This window comes from Xenopus laevis, chromosome 4L (assembly GCF_017654675.1).
Source record: "Xenopus laevis strain J_2021 chromosome 4L, Xenopus_laevis_v10.1, whole genome shotgun sequence".
Taxonomy (NCBI): Eukaryota; Metazoa; Chordata; class Amphibia; order Anura; family Pipidae; genus Xenopus; species Xenopus laevis.
The window spans coordinates 15,567,032-15,591,733 of NC_054377.1; the positions used below are offsets into that span (position 1 = coordinate 15,567,032).

Below are 24,702 nucleotides of genomic sequence, written 5' to 3' on the forward strand. Positions count from 1 at the left end.
TTCAGGTTCTCTCTCAGCTATAACATTAGATAAAAGGGAATCTACTGTGTTCCCCAGGATCTAAGTGGAGAAGTAACACAAACAAGGATGGCGCCCACAAACCTGCTATAGTGTCACTGTTATTCTCGGTGATGTGGTTCGGGTAATGCAATTGGTTATTCAATTAAAATAAAAATTGTCCTGAAATCTTTACTTCCCCTTTAAGGGCCAATCTGATTGGTAAAATATTTCCTATATCAGGGTTCATCTTTTAATAGAGTTTCAGAGTACTGGTAGCGTTATTAAAGGAACAGCAACACCAAAAAATTTAATTATTTAAAGTAATTAAAATATAATGTACTGTTTCCTCGCACTGGTACAACTGGTGTGTTTGCTTTAGAAACATTCCTATTGTTTATAAAAACAAGCTGCTGGGGCAGCCATTCAAAGCACAGGTTCCATAGCATCCCATTTGTTTCTATGGCAGAGCTTATCTGTTATCATCTAAGTAGCCTGTGCCTTTTCTACCTTTTTTTTTTTTTTTTTTTTAGCTTGAATGGCTGCCCCCATGGCTGCACAGTAGTCTATTTATATAAATGGTAATAGTCTTTCTAAAGCAAACAGGTAACTTTTACCAATGCAGAGCAACAGTCCATTGTATATGAATTGCTTTAAAATGCTTGTATTTTTTGGTGTCACTATTCCTTTAAGAAGGGCTGGTCAGGTATATGGGAAGACACAGAACTTTGTTCCTGGGGACATTATATGGGAACCGTATAGTTGCAGCTGCCTCTGTCCTGAGATGACCTGGTTCCAGAAAATGAGAATATCACGCTTTCTGGCGAATCCTTTTTTCATGCTTTACAAAGGGCGTGACAAAACTGGAATTTATCATTAGCAGCTTCAAAGCCTTTACCTCTGCATGGATCTCCGCGATCTGTGATGGAAGAGTTACCTACTCCAAGGACATGATGTTGAGTGATAAGAACCCCAAGCAAATAATAAAAAAGCAGCACCATATACTCTCCTTGTGGCCCATGGCCACGTGTGGATTTTTTGGGGGGTGTTTTGTAGCTGTATTTGGTCAGACTACTCGCTATGAGCCCAAAATATAATTTTGACGCCCTGTTTTGAGCGTTGGCCAAAAGAGAAGTAGGGGGTTACATGGATAAGAATACAAACTGGGGAAACAATAGAAAGTAGGCCTCATATGGACCTGATCAATGGGACAAGTCTTGCAGAAATTAATATCAGTTTCCAGGAGCAGTGTTATAATTTCCTTATATCTGAAGAGTATGGATTGTGCTTCCTGAACAAAAGACTTGACTTGACTACAAAGGTACCAAGTCAGGGTCAGACTGGCCCCCCGTCACTGACCTCCATGTCATTGTCATCTGCCTCACTGGTGGGATTTTTCCTGCTATCTGTCTAACGCCGGACCCAATAGCTCTGGATTCATGGAATTTAGACCACTGATTGGCTGCCATGTTCCAGCTTGGTTTAATTAGAATATTGAATGCAATGCCCTGGTTGCTATGGGTTACTAGACTGTGGCAGCCTTTAACACGTTACTACAGAGGACAGCTGCGGAGGTTTGAACTTATAAGAGCAACGTTTCAACAAGGAATTGGGTTACTCAGAACATTACAGGGCTATGGTCAAACACGACATCTATTGTGAACTCTCTCTCTTGCTGCACCTCTTTCCTTCATGTATTACAGGGATTGAGTGCTAAATAAATAAAACTACATGTTCCCTGGTGCTATTAAATTTGCACTCAGTAGGAGGATATCTGCACTCCACCCTTTTGATTCTCCCTGCTTGCATTTCTGCATGCTGTAATTAATCAGAACACTTATTAAATTATTACAGTTTATTTATAAAAGCCAGTATATTCTCTCATGCAACAAGCAGAAACAAGCCAAGGTCAAAGGGCCCTGCCTTGAGCTGATTTAAGGTTTGGTCTATTATGCCCTTATCCAAGCTCTTCCCTGCATTCAGGTCAGCCCTAGCCCTTTTGGGGTGCGTCATTCAGGACTGTGTCACTTGTACTATGGCAATTGGGGGGTTATTTTGTAAAGGTGGCCATAGACACACGATAATATCGTTTTTGGGTTCCGCTGTTTTCTGTGCACATAACTTGTGCATACACAGGAGCAAACCGTTTTAAAGAACAAAGAAAGTTAAACTAAAGAAATAGGTAGAAATGTTGTACAACCACAGCCCTTTAGCAGTAAACATCTGTGTCTCCAAAGATGCCCCAGTAGCTCCCCATCTTCTTTTCTGCTGATTCACTGCACATGCTCTGTGCTGCTGTCACTTACTGAGCTTAGGGACCCACTCACAATATACAGTACACATAGAATAGAAATGTCACAATATAAGGCTGATTAGTCATTAATACAGATAATTACTACATGGCAGCACAGAAACCAGTGCAATTAGCATCAGAATTTAATAATCAGCCCTGTAACATCCGCTTATATCACAGACCAACCTAATTTTCTGCTTGATAATTAGTGACGACCCCTAAGCTTAGCTTCTCAACAGCTGCTCAGAGCCCACTGAGCATGTGAGTGTCACAGACACTTTCCAAGATGGTGACCCCCTGTGACAAGTTTGAAGTCCTGGATCATTGCTGCTATTGACAAGCTGAAACTTTAGCCTCGTGCAATAAATTCACTATATAAAATATGGCATTTTTAGCCCTATCCATTTTTAGGGTTTAGTTCTACTTTAATCAGAAATCACAACCCAACTGACCTTAAGGCTGGTCTTCTAAGAGTGCCAAGGAGAACATTTTCCCCAAGTTTCACTCTTAACTCATCTTTAAGCTGAACTCCCCTCCCTAGTCGTGGCTTTTAGGCCAGCCAAGACCTTATGGGAACCACCAGCGTAAAAGGAACATTGTTGGGAAGCTCTGCTCCTTGATCATCCTTTAAGGGCTAGTCCACACGGGGAGATAGCCAGGCGTTTGCGGTCGCGGCGACAAAGCGCCGTGCCAGTCGCCGCGACCGGCGCAGGCGACAGTTTTGTATGGGCGCCTATGTAAAAACGCCTGTGCTAACCACACGAGGCGATGCGCTTTTCAAAAGTCGCCTGAAAATGCCTCGCCAGGCTTTTTCAGGCGACTTTTGAAAAGCGCATCGCCTCGTGTGGTTAGCACAGGCGTTTTTACATAGGCGCCCATACAAAACTGTCGCCTGCGCCGGTCGCGGCGACTGGCGCGGCGCTTTGTCGCCGCGACCGCAAACGCCTGGCTATCTCCCCGTGTGGAATAGCCCTAAAGAGACGGCACAATCTGCCAGCTGTTGAGGTGTGAAAAATGTCCACAGATTCCCGTCCAGATTGGAAGGTGTTATCCTGGTTCCTGGAATGTTTACCATCACCCCGGCTTGGGCAGAGCTATTTCTACTCAACTACAAGTGTGTATTTATTATATGTTCCTACGCTTTACACCTTGAACTTATGCCTTCTGTGTGCCCAATAAACTATTTACTGGGGCTCGGCCAGATGGCTACATTTCATGCTCCCGAAACTCCTTCAGTGCCGGACAGATGTTAATAGAGTGACAAATTGTGCCACTAGAATGGAATGCAAGGTATTTTCACAGTGTGCAAAGCTATTTACAACAGTAAAGTTATCTGCATATACTGTTTTAAATGGTTTGGTAATCATTAATCTATAGGTCTGGTGGAGGAATGTCCTTCCTTTGCTGTCTCTATGTTACAGGTATGGGACCTGTTATCCGGAATGCTCAGGACCTGGCGTTTTCCAAATCAGGGATTGTGCTGTAATTTGGATCTCCATACCATAAGACTACTATAAATAATTTAAACATTAATTAAACCCAATAGAAATGTTTTGCCTGGAATAATGATTGATTATATTTTAGTTGGGATCAAGTACAAGTTTTTGTTTTATTACAGAGAAAAAGGAAATCCATTTTTAAATATGTGAGTTTTTTGATTAAAATGCAGTCATGGGAGATGGGCTTCTCGTAATTCTGAGCTTTCTGGATAACAGATGCCTTGCCTGTATCTGCATGTAAAGGTGGCCATACACAATAAGATCCATTTGTTTTGGCAAGGTCAACAAATGAGCAGATCTTAACCCGATATGCCCACCAAAGGCATGGTGATATCAGGTTAATCCGATTTTTTGGCCCTAGGGCCAAACAGTCGTGTTACAACAAAGGAAATGGGCACAACGGGATGAGGACATCAACTAGCAGATGCGACCCTCAATCGCCAAGAAAAATCAAACCTGCCCGATCAATATGTGCCCGATATTTGGCCTGATAATGATTGGGGAGACCCGTTGGAACGCCCCATACACGGGCAGATAAACTGCTGAATTGGTCTAAAGGACCGATATTGGCAGCTGTGTATGGCCACCTTAAATTCAGCCATGATTCACAGTAAATCATTTTTTTGCCTCCTAATATCTCACAGCCCAATAAACAACTCATCTAGCTATACTAGGCCCCATCTCCTAAAAAAAACAGTTCTAAGACACCTATTAAATTTTTTAAAGAATTGTTCCAAGTTCTGGGGAAAAACTGTATCTGCTCCCTTCAGCCATGGGCTTGATCATGGGCCAGGCTTTGAGAATGGAAGAACTAATAGCCAGCTCTCTAGGGACTTTACCCAAATAGTCACTCAGAAGTATCAAGGACAGCCTTAATTAGTACAGGTGTGGGACCTCTTATCCAGAATGTGCCGTAATTTGGATCTCCATACCATAAGGCGACTATAAATAATTTAAACATTAATTAAACCCAATAGAAATGTTTTGCCTGGAATAATGATTGATTATATTTTAGTTGTGATCAAGTACAAGTTTTTGTTTTATTACAGAGAAAAAGGAAATCCATTTTTAAATATGTGAGTTCTTTGATTAAAATGCAGTCATGGGAGATGGGCGTCTCGTAATTCTGAGCTTTCTGGATAACAGATGCCAGGCCTGTATCTGCATGTAAAGGTGGCCATACATAATGTTTAAATTATTTATAGTAGCCTTATGGTATGGAGATCCAAATTACATTCTGGATAAGAGGTCCCACACCAGTGGACCTCTTATCCAGAATGCTCGGGATCTGGGGTTTTCCGGATAATGGATCTTTCTGTAATTTGGATCTTCATAACTAAAGTCTACTAGAAAACCGTGTAAACATTAAATAAACCCAATAGGCTGGTTTTGCCTCCAATAAGGATTAATTATATCTTAGTTGGGATCAAGTACAAGCTACTGTTTTATTATTATTATTACAGAGAAAAAGGAAATAGTTTTTAAAAATTTGGATAGAATGGAGTCTATGGAAGATGGCCTTTCCATCTTTCAGAGTTTTCTGGATAACTTGTTTCCAGTTAACGGATCCCATACCTGTAATGTGAAAAAGAAAGTAGATTGTTCTTCAGTGTACCAGGATAGTGTTTATGAACACACAATTACAAAATAACTGTTATCTCTAATATGCCGCAGATACCCCAATAATGGTCTTCATCCACACCATACCCACTTCTTAATAACTGTCACCTGGCACTTGTTGATTATCCAGGTTACATAGTCTGATGTGTGGCTCCGTTAACTTTCTGCTATATAATATGGGCCCTAATTAAATGTTTGTGTAGCTGGAGCTAAGAATAATATTGGTGGAGTAGATCGTATAGAGCTTGGAACATAGAAGGGAGCTGCATTCATGGTAAAGGGGAACCATTGAATAAAAACACATGAACCTTCTAGGAAGTGGCAAGCTAAGACATGACGCTTACATAGGTAAATGTTTGCATAGCTGCATGAAATAAGCCTGTCTGTACTTTTCTTTAACTTTGTCGACATGGGAAATATCTTTCTCTATTATCCAGAGGCAAACGATTGTAAAGAGTGATAAACTGAACTCAACACCTGAATTTCCAGCTATTTTTATCCAGTAATTGTAAGAAAGTCAGCTTTGCAGACAAGTTTTATCTGTTTATAGTTTGCGGACCATTGTTGGAAGCTCCGTTGTTTATGCATTGGCAACTACAGTGCTCTGTGACAGAAGGTGGTTTGCTAGAAATATTCCTTGGATGGAACTGCTCCTGAGACATCGCTGTATGTAATCACTATGCAAAAGCAACACTACAATTATGTTTCTATTCGTTTTTTGATCCCCTTATCCATTTATTATTTATCTTTATCAGTAAATAATAAATGTGCAAATTGTGTCTGTGCCACAACCCCATGATCACACATTACCACTTTTTGGGTTAGGCAGGTTTACTTTGGGTTAAAGTCAGTGTTGAATGAAGTGTCATGTTTCTGCACAAGAACTGATCCACTTATCTGACGGATAGGAATAGAAGAACGATTAAGTCATTGTTCAAACAAGATGAGTGTAATTTGACTTGTGGGTGAACTTTGTAAAAGCAGTAGGTTACAATACGCCAGTGGGCGCCTCTCCAAAATATTCTTTTTGCTTTACATATGAAACAGACTGTGGCACTTGGGAAACAAATGATGGTGTCAAGGAAGTCACCTCAGCAGGGCAATTACTGTATATGAAGTATGAGTAGTCCCATACAATGTTAGTGGCCATGTCATGGACCTCAGGAAGTCTGGGCAGCAGCAAAGCATCCTTAGATATTGCCATTTATGAAAATCAAAAGGGGAAGATTGTGTTGATCTTGTTCTCTCTCTTTTGGTAAAACTACATTTTAGCCATGGCATGTTAGAACATTGCGTCCATGGCAAATATTGCATAAAGGCCCCCATACACTAGCAGATATGAGTTGCAGAAAGATAGTGTATGGGCCCTCAGACAGGCTTCCCCGATATCTGGCAGAAAGTCAGGCAGATGTCGATCGGACGGGTTTAAAAATCCTGTTGGATTGAGGACTGCATTGTTTCATAGATGCAATCCTACCGCCCGTATTCTGCTCTTTGTGTTCCGATCAATGGGCCCTAAAGGTGGCCATAGACGTAACAATTACGATCTTTCTTGGAAAAGATCTTTCCAAGAAAGATTGTTCGTTTCAATACACACGTGTAGAGCTGAATTGTCAGATATACAGGTAGATATACAGGGAGAAACAATAGAATTCTACCTGTATCTGACTATTCAGCACTAACAATGGGCGATGTTTGGGTCCCTTCAAAGGCACCCGATCAAAATTTTCCATCCAGCCCGATCAACGAGCCGACCGATATCCAAGTCTTCTGCCGATATCAGTCGGCTCTTTTTCCACCATACACGCAACGAATATCAGACGAAAATTCGTTTCGTACGATATTATCTGTGCGTCTATGGCCACCTTAAGGCCTACGATCAGATCAGCCCAAAATCGTTGACCTCAAGGTGGGCACATCGGAGAGAGATCCACTCGTTTTGCGACCTCGCCAAATGAGTGGATCTCCATATACAGGTCTGGATAATCCAACGGGATGTTTATGATTAAGGGCGTATGCGCCCGAAACGCGTCAAGCAACGTCTGTAATGTGCCAATTTTTACCGATGGATAAAGTTTTGTAGTTTTATATTACTTCTGTCTATGGGTTTTAAAATGTGGCAGATATTGATCAGGGGAAGCCCTAAAGCCTACAATTGGATTAGCCCAATATCGTCCACCTCAAGTTGGGCATATCGGAGAGAGATCCACTCATTTCTTGACCTCACCAAATGAGTGGATCTCCATATACAGCTCTGAACTGGGAGTCATAATAGGCCCTGCCATTTCAAGTATACAGAGGCCCAACCAGCCCCCCAACAGCCCACTCCACGGTGACTGTCTGTGGCATCTTACAGCAACCCCTCTGGCATTTGCCAGAACTCACAGATTGCCAGTCCTGGCCTGTTAAGACCTAATTGCTAGTCATGGCCAGTCCTGGCCAGCTTAAGACCTAATTGCTAGTCATCTTCCTATTGCAACCATTTGTGCAAAGAGGGTGCACAATGAGAAACCACAGGGACATACTTTTTCAAACCTGCCCAATTCATGAACCGACCGTTATCCATAGTACATGCGTATAGATCAGCAAGCCACCATGCATGAACTGATCTTATTAGTACATGTATGTCCAGCTTTAGCCCATGCATCATTAATCTGGTTCTGCAGTAATTAAAGTATGGTTTGGGTTCACTGTTAAAGAACCCAGTTTAAATATCACATGAGCCTCAGGGAAGAGACGTATATGTTTTTATATAATATATATGGGTGCCCCATCGACATTGCCAGGGACCCATTTTACCCTCTGACGCCAGCCCTTCTTCAATTGGTTATGAAAAAAAGACCTTCAAAAGAACTGTCATTACTCTGGGACAAAAGTCACTGGATTAACTGCCAAGCCCACCGTATGAGACGTAGCAAGAACAGTTATTAAAGTCTAATGAAGTCCTTTTCATCTTCAGAAGTCGCCTCCAGACTCCATCAAAGGGGTGCATCCAAAATGGCAATCACACTAATCTCTGTATTAAGACAGTATAGTATGAATTAGTATAAGTACCTTGTATTTTCAGATTTTTTTTCTTTCTAAATCCAGTATGACAATATGATCTCTTCAGGCAATACATTCCACGACTTTACTACTCTCACGGTTAAAAACTTCTCTGCATTGGGATATGAAACCTCCTTTCATCCAGCCATAAGTGATGCCCTTGTGCCCTCTGAGAATTATTAGTGAGTTGGTTCCCACAGAGTAATAGTGTGGCCCTTAACATGTTGTGTTTATGGCCCCATGGCACCTCTTCACTAATGTAAACAAACAGCTTTTACATTTTACCATCATAACAGACGTGGATCTTGTCACCTATTTGATCACTATGAAGCCATGGGTTGAAACCAAATTCTTTCCCAGTTGGATTAAATTCCTTACTTTTGTCATTAAAGGACCACTATAACAATATATACATGCAGAGATCTGCTCGTTTGGCAATCTTTCTCTGATATGATCACCTTGAGGTGGGCAATATAGGGCTGATCCAATCGTGGACCTTCGAGCTCAACAATTGAATCACAACGCCAAGAATGCAGTGTGTCTGAACAAGGACCTTGTCAACGAACAGATGTGGTCCTTAATCCAACAGGATTTTAAATGTGGCAGATATTGATCGGGGGAAGCCCATTGGATGGCCCGATACACTGGCAAATAGGCTCCTGTCTGTCGGCAGCTTATATCGGCACCTTTAACTTGTTATAATTGTCTAACAATAAGCTAGAAGGTTCCTCAGGTCCCTTCCCATCCATCTATCCATTTATGGTGTCCAGGTCTAGCTGACCAGTCGCTGAGCTGCTTCTCTTTGGCCTAAAGATCAGTACCAAATTGGGTAATTACATGACCGCTCTCTTCTGCGGTTATCTATAGTAATGGTAATTTTTGATGTTGATCTTTAAAGGTCTAATATGTTCTAAAAAAAACGTTGTTACCTTAAGGCCAAGACTTGGCTCATCCAACGTTTCCTCATCCCTATGGAAATGTTATCCTATTCTAAGATAATGCCGTACATCCCCCTTATTATGAGTTCCTTGACCCTCCAGAGCGTTGCGTCTGTCAGCAACATGAGAATATCTAGCGCCCATGTCAGTGGAGTCCCAAACACATTTGGCCAGTTGTATCCTGTTTCCTGGAATCTTGCCAGGGTCAGGAGAATCGGAAGTTGAATGATTAATGTTTTCTGTCATTGCTGAATAAACAGGAGTTGCATTGAGATAGACCGAGCATCTCTACTTAATGGCACCTATTGGTTCCAGCTCCATTCCCTGCACAATTCATCCCTTTTTGGTTTGATCTGTGGCTTGACCTGCACTGAAAAACGGTTATATTTGTCCTGTTTAAAATCAAACCCAAGACTGTCATCACATGGATATAGATATACAGAATAAATATTTTTTTTTTGTTTAAAGGGGGTGGTTCACCTTTCAGTTAATTTTTAGTATGTTATAGAATGGTTAATTCTAAGCAACTTGTCAATTGGTCTTCATTTATTTTTTATTGTTTTTTCATTATTTGCCTTTTTCTTCTAACACTTTCCAGTTTCAAATGGGGGTCACTGACCCCATGTAAAACAAATGCTCTGTAAGGCTACACATGTATTGTTATTGCTACTTTTTATTACTCATCTTTCTATTCAGGCCTTTCCTAATCATATTCTAGTCTTTCATTCAGATAAATGCATGTTTCTCTAGGGTTATTTGTACCCTAGCAACCAGATTGATGAAACCGCTAAATAAAAAGCTAAATAACTCAAATAATAAAAAAAAAATTGGCTCAGAATATCACTTTCAATCATACTAAAAGAACAACTCCTTTAATGGAAGTTAAAGGGAAAACTTGATCCCCAAAAAATAATGTCTATTTATCAATCTCCTTCTGTCCATCTCTCTGTCTATCTATCTTTCCCTGTCTCTCTCTCTATCTGTCTGTCTGTCTATCTATCTGTGTCTGTCTATATCTGTCATCTATATCAGTCTCTGTCTTTCTATCTATCATCTATCTATATCACGCTGTCTGTCTGTCTATCCATATCTATCTATCTATCTCTATCTATCTATCTATCTATCTATCTATCAATCTGTCTGTCATCTATATCACTCTGTCTATCTATAATCTATCTATATCAATCTATCGTCTGTCTGTCTGTCTATCTCAGTGTGTCTGTCTATATCTATCATCTATCTAGCTATCCTGTCTGTCTATCATCTATATCAATGTCTGTCTATCTATAATCTTTCTATATCTATCTGTCTGTCTCTATCTATCTATCTATCTATCTATCTATCTATCTATCTATCTATCTATCTATCTATCTATCTATCTATCTATCCATCTGTGTCTGTCTGTCTATATCTATCTATCCATCTGTCAGTCTGTCTGTCTATATCTATCTATCTATCTGTCAGTCTGTCTGTCTATATCTATCTATCCATCTGTCAGTCTGTCTGTCTATATCTATCTATCCATCTGTCTGTCTGTCTGTCTATCTTATCTATCTCTCTCTATCTCTCTCTATTGTGTATAAAACGGTATGACAGTGCTGTGCAAGTCTGGGGTGCCAGATGTAAAACTAATTAGCCAATGATTCTGCAGACTTCTCCTCTCTAATAACTGTGCCAAATCTGGTTGGAGTTTTCTGAGACAAGATCCGTGAGCCTTGGCATCCGTGCCGCCTGGAATACTAGTTGTGCCAGGTTTTAGCACCTCTCTAATTCTGCTTTCAGGAAGGGACTTGTGATATTTAAGCTTTGGTGCAGCCCAGGTTGGACCACACAGGGAATGTTTATCAGGAAGTCGGCCAATCATTCAAACAATCTGAAGAGAGAATGTTCTGCAGTGGAATGCCCATTGCAAGGCCTCCTTTGTCTCCTTCAATTAACCTCGTTTAATTCTATAGAAATATTTCTTTATTTTACATAACCCATCACACTTTTAATTGTTTTATTGCATAATGCAGTGACATATTTATAACTTTCATTAGAGGGGTTGTTCACCTTTGACTTAACATTTAGGGGGTTATTTATCAAACTTAGAAATTATCTCAATATTTTCTGATACAAACTCTGATCAAATCCGCTCGGGTTTTTTACACTAATTTATTATTAAATTTTACAGAAAATTTTCTTTGCGGGACAAAATTAGATTTTCACTATTTTTTTGGGGGATTTTTCATTCGATTTTCAAAATTTTTTCCCGAATTTTCACTCGAAAACTTCGGGGTATCTCACATCAGAAAATCATTGGGACTTCTCCCATTGACTTACAGTATATGCAACCTCAACAGTTCTGAGATGCCAGATTTTCAGAATTGGACTTTTCCATTCTTGCTTTTAATAATTTCCAAAAAATTTTTGAAGAGTCCTATTTTATAAAAAAAATTACCCCCTTAGTATGATGTAGAGAGGGATATTCTGAGACAGTTTGCAGTTGCTTATCATTTTTTATTATTTGTAGTTTTTGAGTTATTTAGCTTTTTATTCAGCAGCTCTCCAGCTTGCAATTTCAGTGACTGGTTGCTAGGGTCCAAATTATCCTAGCAACGACACATTAATTTGAATATGAATAGGAGAGGCCCTGAATAGAAATATGAATAATAACAAGTAGCAATACCAGTGAATGTGTAGCCTTACAGAGCATTTGATTTGTAGATGGGGTAAGTGATCCCCATCTGAAAGATGGAAAGACTTCGTAGAAGAAGGAAAAACATCTAAAACTATAAAAATAAAGCCCAATTGAAAAGTTGTTTAGAATTAGCTATTGTAGAATGGCTAATTCTAAGCAATTTTTTCAATGGGGCTTTATTTTTTTTTATCTAAAAGATAATTTAAAGGTGAACAACTCCTTTAAACATTTTCAGTGGCTATTTATAAATGTATTTGCAATTGAAAGCAGCATTATTGTGTCCTGACCATTTAACGTATGTAGCAGAATCCAGTCCTGTTTGTTCAGAACAAGCTTCTTTGGCTACTTTGTTTCAAGAGTCAAAACCAAAAGTGCAGAGACTGAGTCCCTCTACAATCGGCTGGTGGGTTCAGTTTTCAGAAGGGCACTATCTGCATGAACTTGGTTTTGCCTCCCTGTATTTAGCGGGTTAACGATACGTACTCCAAAAACCATCGTGATTGGTTAACTGACCTATGATGAAGCGGACTCCAATTTATGTGCTTGCAGTAAGGAAATTAGATTGTAAGCTCCACTGGAGCAGCGAGTGCTGTGTAATGTGCTAAAGCTTTATTCCGTAGTGTAGCTAAAGTTACCATTTAGAATTTTGGGGGTGCTAAACATAGTGCTTTTGTAAAGTGGAGCATGCTGAATCATAAATATAGTCTTAAAGGAGAAGGAAAGGTTAAAACTAAGGTCCACCTAAATATACCAGTAAACCCTCAAAATAGTGTTGCTCTGAGTCTTCTGTCAAAAGAAACACAGCATTTCTTTCCTTCTATGCTGTACACATGAGCTTCTGTATCAGACTTCCTGCCTTCAGCTTAAACATCATTGCCCTGGGCAAGAGCATGCTCAGTTTGCTCCTCTCCCCCCACCCCTCCCTTCTCTACTGTAATCTGAGCCAAGAGCAGGGAGAGACTCAGGCAGGAAGTGATGTCACACCATGTTAATACTGCAGCTCCTATCCTTAACAAACAGAGAGTTTCTAGAGCTGTTTACTCAGGTATGGTAAAACATTCTACAGAATAAATATAGCATTCTAGCTTGCACTATTGCAGCTAATCTATTGGCAATAAAATGCCTCCGTAGCTTTCCTTCTCCTTTAAAGGAGCTTGTCGGCCAAAAGTTGTCTGAATCCCTTAATGTGCAGCAGACTAGATTGTAAGTAATTAAGGGGTGGCTCCGTGATCTCTTGCCAGCATCATGCCTTGCATTGCCATAATTACACGTTCTCTAATAGAGGATGCTAACTTTAAAATGCAGCTGGCTCTCATGGAAACCATCCTATAAAATACATGTGCACAAGGTATTCCTATATGTATACTTATGTATGTGTGTATGTGATGTTAGCAGTAAGAGAATTGAGAGGAAGGGTGAAAAGAAATTAGGGGATGGTAAACCAAATATTACAATTTGTGCAGCCCAATTTGGTAAAGGTAGAAGCCGTTGACGGATGCTAAATTGGGCACTTGATCCCTTTATAATCAGTATTAATTCAGTTATATCCATTGTCCTGAGGCCCCCATGCTTGTTGCAGAAAAGAACATTTGGGGCTGTTTCTTTTATTGAAAAGGTATTGCAGTGTGCTAACTCCACACCGGATCTAAAGGGTGGCCCTTTTTGCTGCTGTTGGCACCATTTAATATTTCAGGGTCCTCACATGTAACAGGATTGTCCCAAGTTATCCAAAACCCCCTATGGCAGGGATCCCCAACCTTTTGATCCTGTGAGCAACATTCAGAAGTAAAAGGAGTTGAGGGGCAACACTAGCATGAAAAAAAGTAGGATTGTCAACCTACATTGAGACTCTGTTTGTCAGTACATCTGGTTTTATACAACCAAAACTTGCCTCCAAGCCTGGAATTCAAAATTAAGCACTTGGTATGAGGCCACTGGGAGCGACATCCAAGGGGTTGGAGAGCAACATGTTACTCATGTGCTACTGGTTGGGGACCACTTACTGGGCACCTGCTCTTGTCTCATCTCAGTGGCATCGTAACTATTGTCGGCTGGTACATAGCTGAGTTGGCTTGGCAAGGCTGCAGACTCTTTGGGTGCTTTGCTGTGGACTCAAGGAAAGTGGTGGAACTATAAACTGAACCAGAAAGCTCCAGCAAAGGGCAATATCTTGACTGTGCTTAGTAAGTGGTGTATTTATACTGCCAGTTTGTGCAAATAGCTTTGGTATAATTGTTTCTGTTGCGTAATTCACATTTAGTGATTCACACTAGAAAACTAACAAGTCATTTCAGGATTCAGCACAGGTAATTCTTTCTATGTAAATCTGTGACACTTTTTTTATTCATTATTTCCATATTTCACCGGTTTCCATTTCTCTTCTAGGAGACTGGCGGGCAATGACCTTTCCTTCATCCACCCCATGGCCTTGTCTGGCCTGAAAGAACTCAAAGTACTGTAAGTAACTGTAGGAAGAAGGAATTAGTACATTCACTAATGGTCACGCTATGGCACACTGATGTATAGATCTCTATAGACACTCGCTGACAGATTCATTCTTAGAGGGCCACTAAAACCCTAGTAAAATGTAACTTATGGATTTGTTCTTATTATAAACATGTTACAAAACATGTTTTGTTCCATGAGCACCCTGATCCCTCCATCCGCTCACTGGTGCCTTTTCATGAAACCCATTCTGAGCCACACTCCACTAGTCTGCCCTTAAAGGAGAAGGAAACCCCTTGGGCGCAAAAACCCTCCCCCCCTCCCCTGTGTTGCTTCCCCTCCCTCCTCCCCCTGGCCTACCTGTCCCGCTGGGCAAATGCCCCTAACTTGTTACTTACCCTTCTGCGCAGGTCCAGTCCACGTAGTTCACCGCCGCCATCTTCTTCCAAGTGATCTTCTTCCTGCTTTGACCGGCGCATGTGCAGTAGGAGTATTTCGCCGGTACGGATCTACTGCGCATGCGCCAAAAGTCACGAAGTGAAATCGGAAAACTTTGCGACTTTTGGCACATGCGCAGTAGATCCATACCGGCGAAATGCTCCTACTGCGCATGCGCCAAAACGCCGGTCAAAGCAGGAAGAAGATCGCGTGGAAGAAGATGGCGTCTGAACTCCGTGGACTGGACCTGCGCAGAGGGGTAAGTAACAAGTTAGGGGCATTTGCCCAGTGGGACAGGTAGGCCAGGAGGGAGGGGAAGCAACACAGGGGAGGGGGGAGGGTTTTTGCGCCCAGGGGGTTTCCTTCTCCTTTAAACCCAAACCAGCACTTTAACATTGTGTGGTTTCCCATGAGTTAATTCTTGTTTTTTTTGTTTTTAATAAATATTCACAAAGGAGTTACGCTGGCCATGCATGAGCCAATAACAGCTGCAGATTTGGGTTCACCCAGACCTAGTTGACACCTTATAGGCCCCTGTATGGGGTGCTCTGGGCTGCTCGGCCTATATCGGCAGTTGGGTGAGGGCCACGTTGTACCGGACCAACTAGTTTATCAGCCCAATTTCGCCTCGCGCATAAGTGACATATTTACTAACTTAAAACCAAACTCGTGTCCCTTCAATTTTAAGGAACAAATTCTTTTTTACATTAACTTGTTCGATTGGGGTTATGTAAAATAATAGCTGCATAGACACCCACTGAACTGCCAGAAATAAACATATATTTATGTTTCTATACACAGTTATACCCGATAGGGAGGAGGCCATGACAGTCTGCCTCTTACTTACAGGGAATATTGCCCTCCCACCCTCAGGCTGGCAGAATCATTAGACTCCTCCTTGTTCCACTGGAATCCCAGTGATGGGTTCTTGGACATGAAGTGCTTTCTGTGGTGGGAAGTGCACAAATTCTCTGGAAAGGGACATTAAGAAGTCCTAGTTAATGTAATTTGGCTCCCAAAAAATGATGTTTTCGATTACTGCATAATAATGGCTGCACAGTTGTGCTTGCTAGCGCTTCTGCCACCTAAAAAGTCCTTGATTCTAGTTCTCTTTTTACATTTCTAAAATGTTAACTGGATAAATCGCCCCCATCCTCCGACTCTGGGAACAGGCCTAACCCTTTATGTGCTGGGATGTGAAAGAGGGGTGCTGGCTTCGCTCACAAAAAAACAAATATATTCGGTACACAGAGTTCCAAAGCTAATAGAGCCGAGTCCAAAAGAACAGGCCTCCGAGGGCTTATTTAACCAGAATCAAAGAAACATTTTATTTGGCCAAATTTCACATGGCCCCGTACTTGCAGACTCTAGTCCTGTTATTCTGGGATATATATATATATATATATATATATATATATATATATATATATATATATATATATATCTATATATATATATATATATATCTATATATATATATCTATATATATATATATCTATATATATATATATATATATATATATATATATATACATACACACGTTCATACTGGGCGCATCTGTGAGCCGTGCAAGTACAGACCTGTGGGTCTTTTTATACTTTATTTTTTATTTTCTATCTTTCATTTAAGAGTATAATGGGTAGGAAGAAGGGATTAGAACATTCACTAATGGTCACGCGATGACACGCTGGGATATAGATCTCTATAGAGAAGACACTCGCTGACACTAAAACCCTAGTAAAATGTAACTTATGCAATTGTTATTAATATAAACATGTTACAAAACAGTACACTAGATGGGCCTATACATTGAATATACAGATAAGATACAGAAAATGCAACCAAGATGGATAAATAGATCATATGCATTAATCATGTGTTTTTACTTGTCCTTTGCTTAGGACCCTTCAAAACAACCAGCTGAAGACTGTCCCCAGTGAATCTCTGAAGGGCCTCACATCTCTGCAGTCGCTGTAAGTGTTAGTGTATTGTATGTTTGGGCATTGTAGTTGCCCTCAAGCGCCCCTGTCGGCCCAGACCTGCTCCCCCAGAAACAGTGGCCGCTGGAGTGTTCACTCATGCACGCACGGGGGTGAGAGTTTGGAGATCGGGAGGGGCCCCAGGGGACTGCAAGGAGGGCCCTTCATTTTACAGCCCCCACATCTGACCTTGGATATAGTGTCAGATAATGATCTAAAGGTGATCAAACATGGGCAAATTTTGGCTGGAAAGTCGCCCTCTCGGGAAACATCACTGGTTAAATACCCCTTCTTCTGGTATTTGGGAAAACTTTTGGCTATGGTGTAACTTTCAAACTGCAGCCTCCCTTTCTTAGGTGTTGTCAGTCCTCGTTTGCTAGAAGGGAATTATTCATTAACAACCAATCAGCAATGAGCTTTCATTAGTTCAGTGCAGATAAAATAATGAAAGCAAAACCCTGATTGTTGGTTTTTATGTACTAATGGGAGAGGGGGGAGTGTGCACCTTCATAGTTATTGTGGTACGTCGTAAAATGTCCTATTCTTGGCAACGTTTACCATTTTTGTTCGTTTTGGAATTGCCTTCCTTTTCAGCCTCCAGCTTTTTAAAAAGGGTCACAGACCCCCAGCAGCTAAAACAGCTACTGTCTCAGAGAGGCTACGATTTTATCGGTACGTTTCATGACTTAACTTTCTATTCAGGGCTTTCCTAATCATATGGCAGTCTCTCTTTGAAACTGCTGCCTGGTTGCTAGGGTATATTGAACCCTAGCAACACCAGAGAGCTGCTAAAATCCAAACTGCATAACTGTTGAACAATAAACAACCTGATTAAAAAAAACTGAAAAAGAAAGACCAACTAGAAATTGTCTCAGAATGCCACGGTCTACGTCATATTTAAAGGTCAACTTCCCCTTTTATTTTCATAAATGTGAGGGTTAACAGACCATACCTTTGTATTCTGAATTACTATTTATCCTGCAGGATGTTTTGCTGAAAGATACTTCTGTTTAGTGGCCAGGAAAGGCATTCCTACTTGATGTTGTTGGCATATAGTAAGCCCACTAAGCCGGGCAGGCTTGGCACAAGCTAACGTTGGACCTACCAGGTGGTCTAACCTACAGCAGCTCCTTCTAGAGGTTGCCGTGTTTGCGTAGCTACCGGGCGGCTGCCAAGCTGCAGTTGAATACACAATATCGTTGGTGCCATCGGGTTCCATTCACTGTTCCTTCCTGAACAAACAGTTACTTTGCTAAGTGCTGGAAATGTGCTGCTTGTTCAGGTAGAGGGATGTGCTGCTCCTAGATATCCATATGCAAAGATCAGATAAGGACAACGAAAACCTTCATTTTTCACCCGTATAAGGAAGAAATGTTTTTTTTTATACTCATCGACAAATAAGTTGTTGTTCAAACAAATAAATAAAACTTTAAAAGAAAAAAAAATTAATTTTTCTTACTGAGCAAAGGGAAATATTAAAGGATAAGCAAACCTTAAAAATAAATGAAAGTAAAATGGGGGTTATTAGTTCTAAGCTCTTTTGTAATGTACATTCTTTTTTTCTTTTTTTTAATTCCAAGATATTAAGGATCCATGATATGAATGAATTTTGTTACAACAGCACCACCCGCTGGTCATTTTTCCACCAGTCTGACCACCAAGTAGTCAAGGAAGTTGTCAGGAGAAAGAAAGAGGCTGCTCTGATGTTCTTCTACTTAGGAAAGATTTGAGAAAGGTTTTTATTAATTTTATTCCTAAGCAGAAGAACATCAGAGCAGCCTCTTATTTTCTCCTGACAACTTCCTTGACTACTTGGTGGTCAGACTGGTCTGAAACTGACCAGCAGGTGGCGCTGTTGTACCAGAATTCATTCATGTTAACAGCACATGTATCCTAATATTTTGGAATTAAAAATAAATAAATAATGTATGTACATTACAAAAGTGCTCAGAATAGCCCCCTCTTAAACTTTATATAGGGATGCACCGAATCCACTATTTTGAATTCGGCCGAAACCCCAAATCCTAATACCGAACCGAATCCTAATCTAAATTTGCATATGCAAATTAGGGGTGGGAAGGAAAAACCTATTTTACTTCCTTGTTTTGTGACAAAGTCACACAGTTTCCCTCCCTGCCCCTAATTTGCATATATGCAAATCCCTAATTTTCTATTCACTTTTTTTTATGGTTTACTTATCCTTTTAAAGGAATATAACATCGTATGTCAAAGTAGGAGGTTTCCTGGCTTCTGTAAAAGTAATACTGACTGGCTGCTGCCTCCTAAAGACTCCCTGTCAATATAATCGAATAATCCCCATACAAATATTCACAGGTATTAGCAATTTTAGACTGCTATTAACAGCCTTTTGGCTCAACAGCCCCTTTTGGAAGTCAGAGAGCCTAGGTTAACTTCTGTTCAGGTTGTGTATAGTCAGTAAAGAGAGAGAGAACTGTTGAGCGTATTGGTTTTTTTTAGCAGTCTAAAACCGTTAATATCTCAGAAACCACTAAAAATGGATGTGAATTACTGAGATGAGTTTAGGATGGCCAGGCAGAGCAAGCTGTTCTGTTGCATTCTACGAGGACCATCTCACCAGAGCCAAGCTCTATGGCATTTCCCACTTTAATATATGAATGCAAATATGTAGAGAAGCAACGTACTGTGTATAAAGGAGTAACAGTTGAGTTGGCTGCTAATAACAGAATTCCATTATCCTACTAGAAAACAAGTCTCTGATCTTCAGGGAAGCGTGTGAATTGAGATAGACGGGTATTTGAGGGTTTTAATGGAGCCTCGGGCAATAAGTCAGCTTGAAGAATTTACTGCATCTGTGTTTAAATGTTCACCTTTCACAGGTATGAGATATACAGGATTATTTATTAGTCTTTGTGTGTGTGATTCTTTCCCCAGTTATTTACTTTTTTTGGTTCTGGGGCTTGGGATATGAAATATTTTCTGGTTGCCAGGGGTTACTTACCCTAGCAACCAAGGTACAGTCTTGAAGGTAAAATCAGAGCTCACGGTCCAGTTTTTGTTTTCTTGCTGGGGTCAGCGATCTCCTTTAGAGGGAAAAAAATCAGATTCAGTCTTTGTTTTTTGTGTGTGATTCTTTACCCAGTTATTTACTTTTTTTTGGTTCTGGGGCTTGGGATATGAAATATTTTCTGGTTGCCAGGAGTTACTTACCCTAGCAACCAAGGTACAGTCTTGAAGGAAAAATCAAAGCTCACAGTCAAACTTTTGTTTTACATGCTGGGGTCAGCGACCTCCTTAAGAGGGAAAAAAATGTCAGATTCCGACTGGAAAGAGTCAGAAAATTGTTTTACATGCTGGGGTCAGCGACCTCCTTCAGAGGGAAAAAAAATGTCAGATTCCGACTGGAAAGAGTCAGAAAATTCTAAAAAAAAACATACTAAATAAATAACGTGGACCTATAGGAAAGATGATTGGAATTGGTCTTCCCATAACACGCTTAAATGTATTGGAAAAGTGAACTTCCCCTTTAAATATTAAAATGAGAAAAAAAAGACTATATGAAGCTCTTCATATTTTGGAACTTTTTGGATGACTGGTTTCCTGATAATAGATCCAATGTCTGTGCTAAGGAACAATTTCTTTGATTAGGGTTCTAGGCTGGTGCTAGGCGGGTGCTAGGTGGGTGCTAGACATTATGGAAGGCGAGGAGATCTTTTCAGTAAATATTTACTGAGAATGTCTTTCTGCCCCAGTGCAAATGGCAGTGACAGATGTTTTGCCCATGAGCAAACTGTCAGTATTTGACAGCAGGAACAATGCAGGGCAGAGAGGGGCCACGTTACTCGGAGCACAGGAAACATTCCAGGAAAGTCCCAGCAACTTCATACTTTTAGCCCTTAGCATTTAAAGGACCCGTTTTGTAGTATTTTCTGAGTGGCCTTTTCTTTTAGAGAGAGTGTTTTTTTTTTTTAAAGGACTAGTTTTGCTGTTATTTACCCCCAATTCACTGGGCACCACGTCAACACTGCGGGAAAAGTCCTGGGTGTTAAACATCAAGTAAACGAGAAAGAGACTGCAGTGTAATAGGAGGTTTTATGGGACAGCTCATCTTAAAATTAATCTTTAATATGCCGCAGTCAGACAATTTGCAGTTGGCCTCTTTGGATTACAGGTAAGGGACAATGCTCAGGACCTAGGTTCTTCTGGATAACGGATCTTTCTGTAATTTGGATCTTCGTACCTTAAAGGAGAAGCAAACCCTAAAATGCCCTTACCCCTCTACCCTACATGTACCCCCCCCCCAAGCCTGGCTGCTACCCCGGGCAAATGCTTTTGCTTACCCCTCGGTGCAGATTTTTTCCAGCGGAGTTCACGGCCGTCATCTTCTTATCTACGGGAAGTAAGTGCCGTATGGGCGCAATTGGCAGTTGGAGCAATTTTCTGTTTTGCGACAACTGCGCATTTGATGAAACTCACGGAAATTGCAGAATCTCTGGGAGAAGACCCGAAGATTACTGAAGCGGCTGAAGATGGCGACCGTGAACTCTGCTGGACAGAATCTACACCGAGGGGTATGTAAAGACTCAGGGGCATTTGCCTGGGTAGCAGCTAGGCTGGGGGAAAGGAGGTTGGGGGGTTTATGTAGGGTAGGGTTTTTTTTTTAACTTTAGGATTTGCTTCTCCTTTAAGGGTAAAGTCATACTGGGAGATTCGAGGAGATATAAGGTGGCCATACACGGAGAGATCCCCTCGTTTTGCGATCTCGCCAAAGGAGCGGATCTCTGCCCGATATGCCCACCTTGAGGCAATATCGGGCTGATCCGATCATGAGCCCTAGGGCCCAACGATCGGATCCTAACAGTGGCTTTACGGGCGGTCGGATCGAGGGAACGCATCAACGAACAGATGTGGCCGAGATCTGACGGGATTTTTAGTCCCATCCGATCGAGATTTTGCCGACTTTCGGCCAGATCTCGATCGGTGAAGCCCTTTGGGGGGCCCCATACACGGGCCAATAAGATGCCGACTCGGTCTGTCGGCAGCTTTTATCGGCCCGTGTATGGCCATCTTTAGTCGCCTGACAAAAATCTCCCCAAATTGCTTTACCCTGCCTTCCCGCCAGCTATAATGAAAAATCGCCAGTGCAATGGCACTCGCATCGCTTCCATTTCCGAAGTCGCCTCACGAGGAAACTTTGGGCGACTTCAGAAAACAAAGCTTTGCAAGTGCTATACCGCTGGCGATTTCTAATTATAGCCGATGGGAAGGCAGGGTAAAGCAATTCTGGGAGATTGTCGCCCAGAAAAAGAGGCGATTAGTCGCCAGGCGACTGAATCTCCCCGTGTGACCTTACCCTGGGTCTACTTGAAAATCATTAAATAAACCCAATAGGCTGGTTTTGCTTCCAATAAGGATTAATTATATATAGTCGGGATCAAGTACAAGCTACTGTTTTATTATTACACAGAAAAAGGAAATCTTTTTTTTTTTTTTTTAAATTTCATTATTTGCATAAAATAGAGTCTATGGGAGGCAAGGTTTGCTGTGATTTGGAGCTTTCCAGATAACAGATCCCATGCTTGTACTAACAATGTAGATTACATCGGATAGCCTTTTTAAACATTTTAAAAAATTAGGATTATTTGGATAAAATTGAGTCTATGGGAGACTGTTTCTCTGTAATTCCGAGCTTTCTGGGTAACCGGTTTCCAGATAACGGATCCCATACCTGTGCTGTTTCTTTTTGTTCTGGAACATTCCAGTTTTGGAACTGAAACGGTTACTGGGCTCTACAGAAATGCCCTGTAAGAGGTTGACTTAATCGTATAACTATTTCCTTCTGTTTCTGTTAATGCGCTACTCTTCTGAGCACTTTTACAATTTACATACATTTTTTCTTGATATATTTACTAATTAAGAAAAAAACACAACAGTATTTTTAAGCAAAAAGTCACATTTACTTATTTTCAATGAGGCTAAAAGAATTCAAAGGTTTTAATGAACTGGGAAAATAAATTAAAGCGGTTGTTCACCTTTGAATTAACTTTTAGTATGATGCAGAGAGTGATACAGTTGGTTTTCATTTTTTACTATTTGTGGTTTTTGACTTATTTAGCTTTTTATTCAGCAGCTCTCCAGTTTCAGCAATGTGGTTGCTAGGGTCCTAATTACCCTAGCAACTGTGCACTGATTTGAATAAGAGACTGGAACATGAATAGGAGAGGGCTGAAATAGAAGGATGAGTAATAAACAGTAATAACAATACATCTGTAGCCTTACAGAACATTTGTTTTTCAGATGGGGTCAGTGACCCCCATTTGAAAGCTGGAAAGAGTCAGAAAAAGAAGGCAATTGTACGATAAAAAAAAAAAGAAAAAAATCCAAGACCAATTGAAAAGTAGGGATACAACGAATCAGTTTGGATTCGGCCGAATCCTTCGTGAAAGATTTGACCTAATTCCAATCCAAATCCTAATTTGCATATGCAAATTAGGGGTGTTAAGGGGAAACATTTTTTACTTACTTCCCCACCCCTAATTTGCATATGCAAGTTCGGATTTGGTTCGGCCAGGCAAAAGGATTTAGCTGAATCCAAATCCTGCTGAAAAAGGCAGAATCCTGGACAAATCCTGGATTCAGTGAATCCATATTGAAAAGTTGCTTAGAATTAGTCATTCTATAACATACTAAAAGTTAATTGAAAGGTGAACCACCCCATTAAGTTTTATTCTGATTATTCACGGAGCTGCAGAATATTCAGTGGTGGTGTATTCATTTTATATTCCATTTTTTCCTACAAGAGTGAAACAACTAGTACCACTGATTCATTGTCAAATACTAGAATGCTAAATGCAATGGATCCCTGTGTGCTATGGGTACAGATATTATAGACTCACCCATGGGATCCTCTTGTCTTTGATGCCCCCGTGTGAAGGAACGTAGAACATATGTAAAATATTAAATGCACAATTATGCGGCAAAATCAATTCAGCTGTTGGCAGATTAGCACCGCTACCCCCTCTCCCTATAAGGTCATTAATAAGCCCCTCTGATCGCACTTTGTTTTCCCTTTGCCCATTTTATCTTCATTTTTCAGCTGAAACAAAGGGAGAAATCTAAGGATCAGTGACCTGTAACCGATCCCTCTCTCCCTGGGCTTTGTTTGGGGAAACCTGGGCCGAGCGGTTATTAATCAGGGAGCTGACAGGAGGGTGCAGGTGGTTTTTGTTTAAATAAGAGCAAGCCGGTGTTTTCTTGTTTGACCCTATGTCGTTCCACGGGGCTCTGAGCGATAATTATTATTAACATGTATTTATATAGCGCCAACATATTGCGTAGCACTGTGCGGTAATAATGCAGACCTTTTGTCTTAAAGGCAAATAAAAGAAAAACAGTTCGGTTTAATTAACTTCACAACATTGTTTTTTCTCCAGTGCCATCGCTCGGTTTAGTGGAATGCAGACATTTGGGACATGTAATCCCCTGAACAATATAAAGAATAGTTTTTTGTGTGTGTTACTATTTGTACTGACAGGAGCCAACACAGCGGCAAGTTACCCGTCTAAAAGCAGAGCCAGATCTAATGGAAAGGAGAGACCCGGCATAAGGGCATCGTTTTGCTATACGCGTGATTTCAAGCTCGGCAGGCGGCCAAACACTTAAAGGGATACTGTCATGGGAAAACTTGTTGTTTTTTCCAAAACTCATTGTTCTGTTGTTAGGCTGCTGGGGGGGTTGAGGAGGGTGATATCACTCCAACTTGCAGTACAGCAGTAAAGAGTGACTGA

At 40.8% G+C, this 24,702-nt stretch overlaps 1 protein-coding gene across 1 annotated transcript in view; it reads left to right on the forward strand.

The window, feature by feature from the left end:
• The window catches only part of lgr4.L (leucine-rich repeat containing G protein-coupled receptor 4 L homeolog), an 80,038-nt gene that overhangs the window by 39,840 nt on the left and 15,496 nt on the right, over positions 1–24,702 (forward strand). The window contains exons 3-4 of the mRNA XM_018257462.2: positions 14,458–14,529; positions 16,859–16,930. Coding sequence (XP_018112951.1) covers positions 14,458–14,529; positions 16,859–16,930 — 144 coding nt within the window. The remainder of the gene's footprint in view (positions 1–14,457; positions 14,530–16,858; positions 16,931–24,702) is intronic.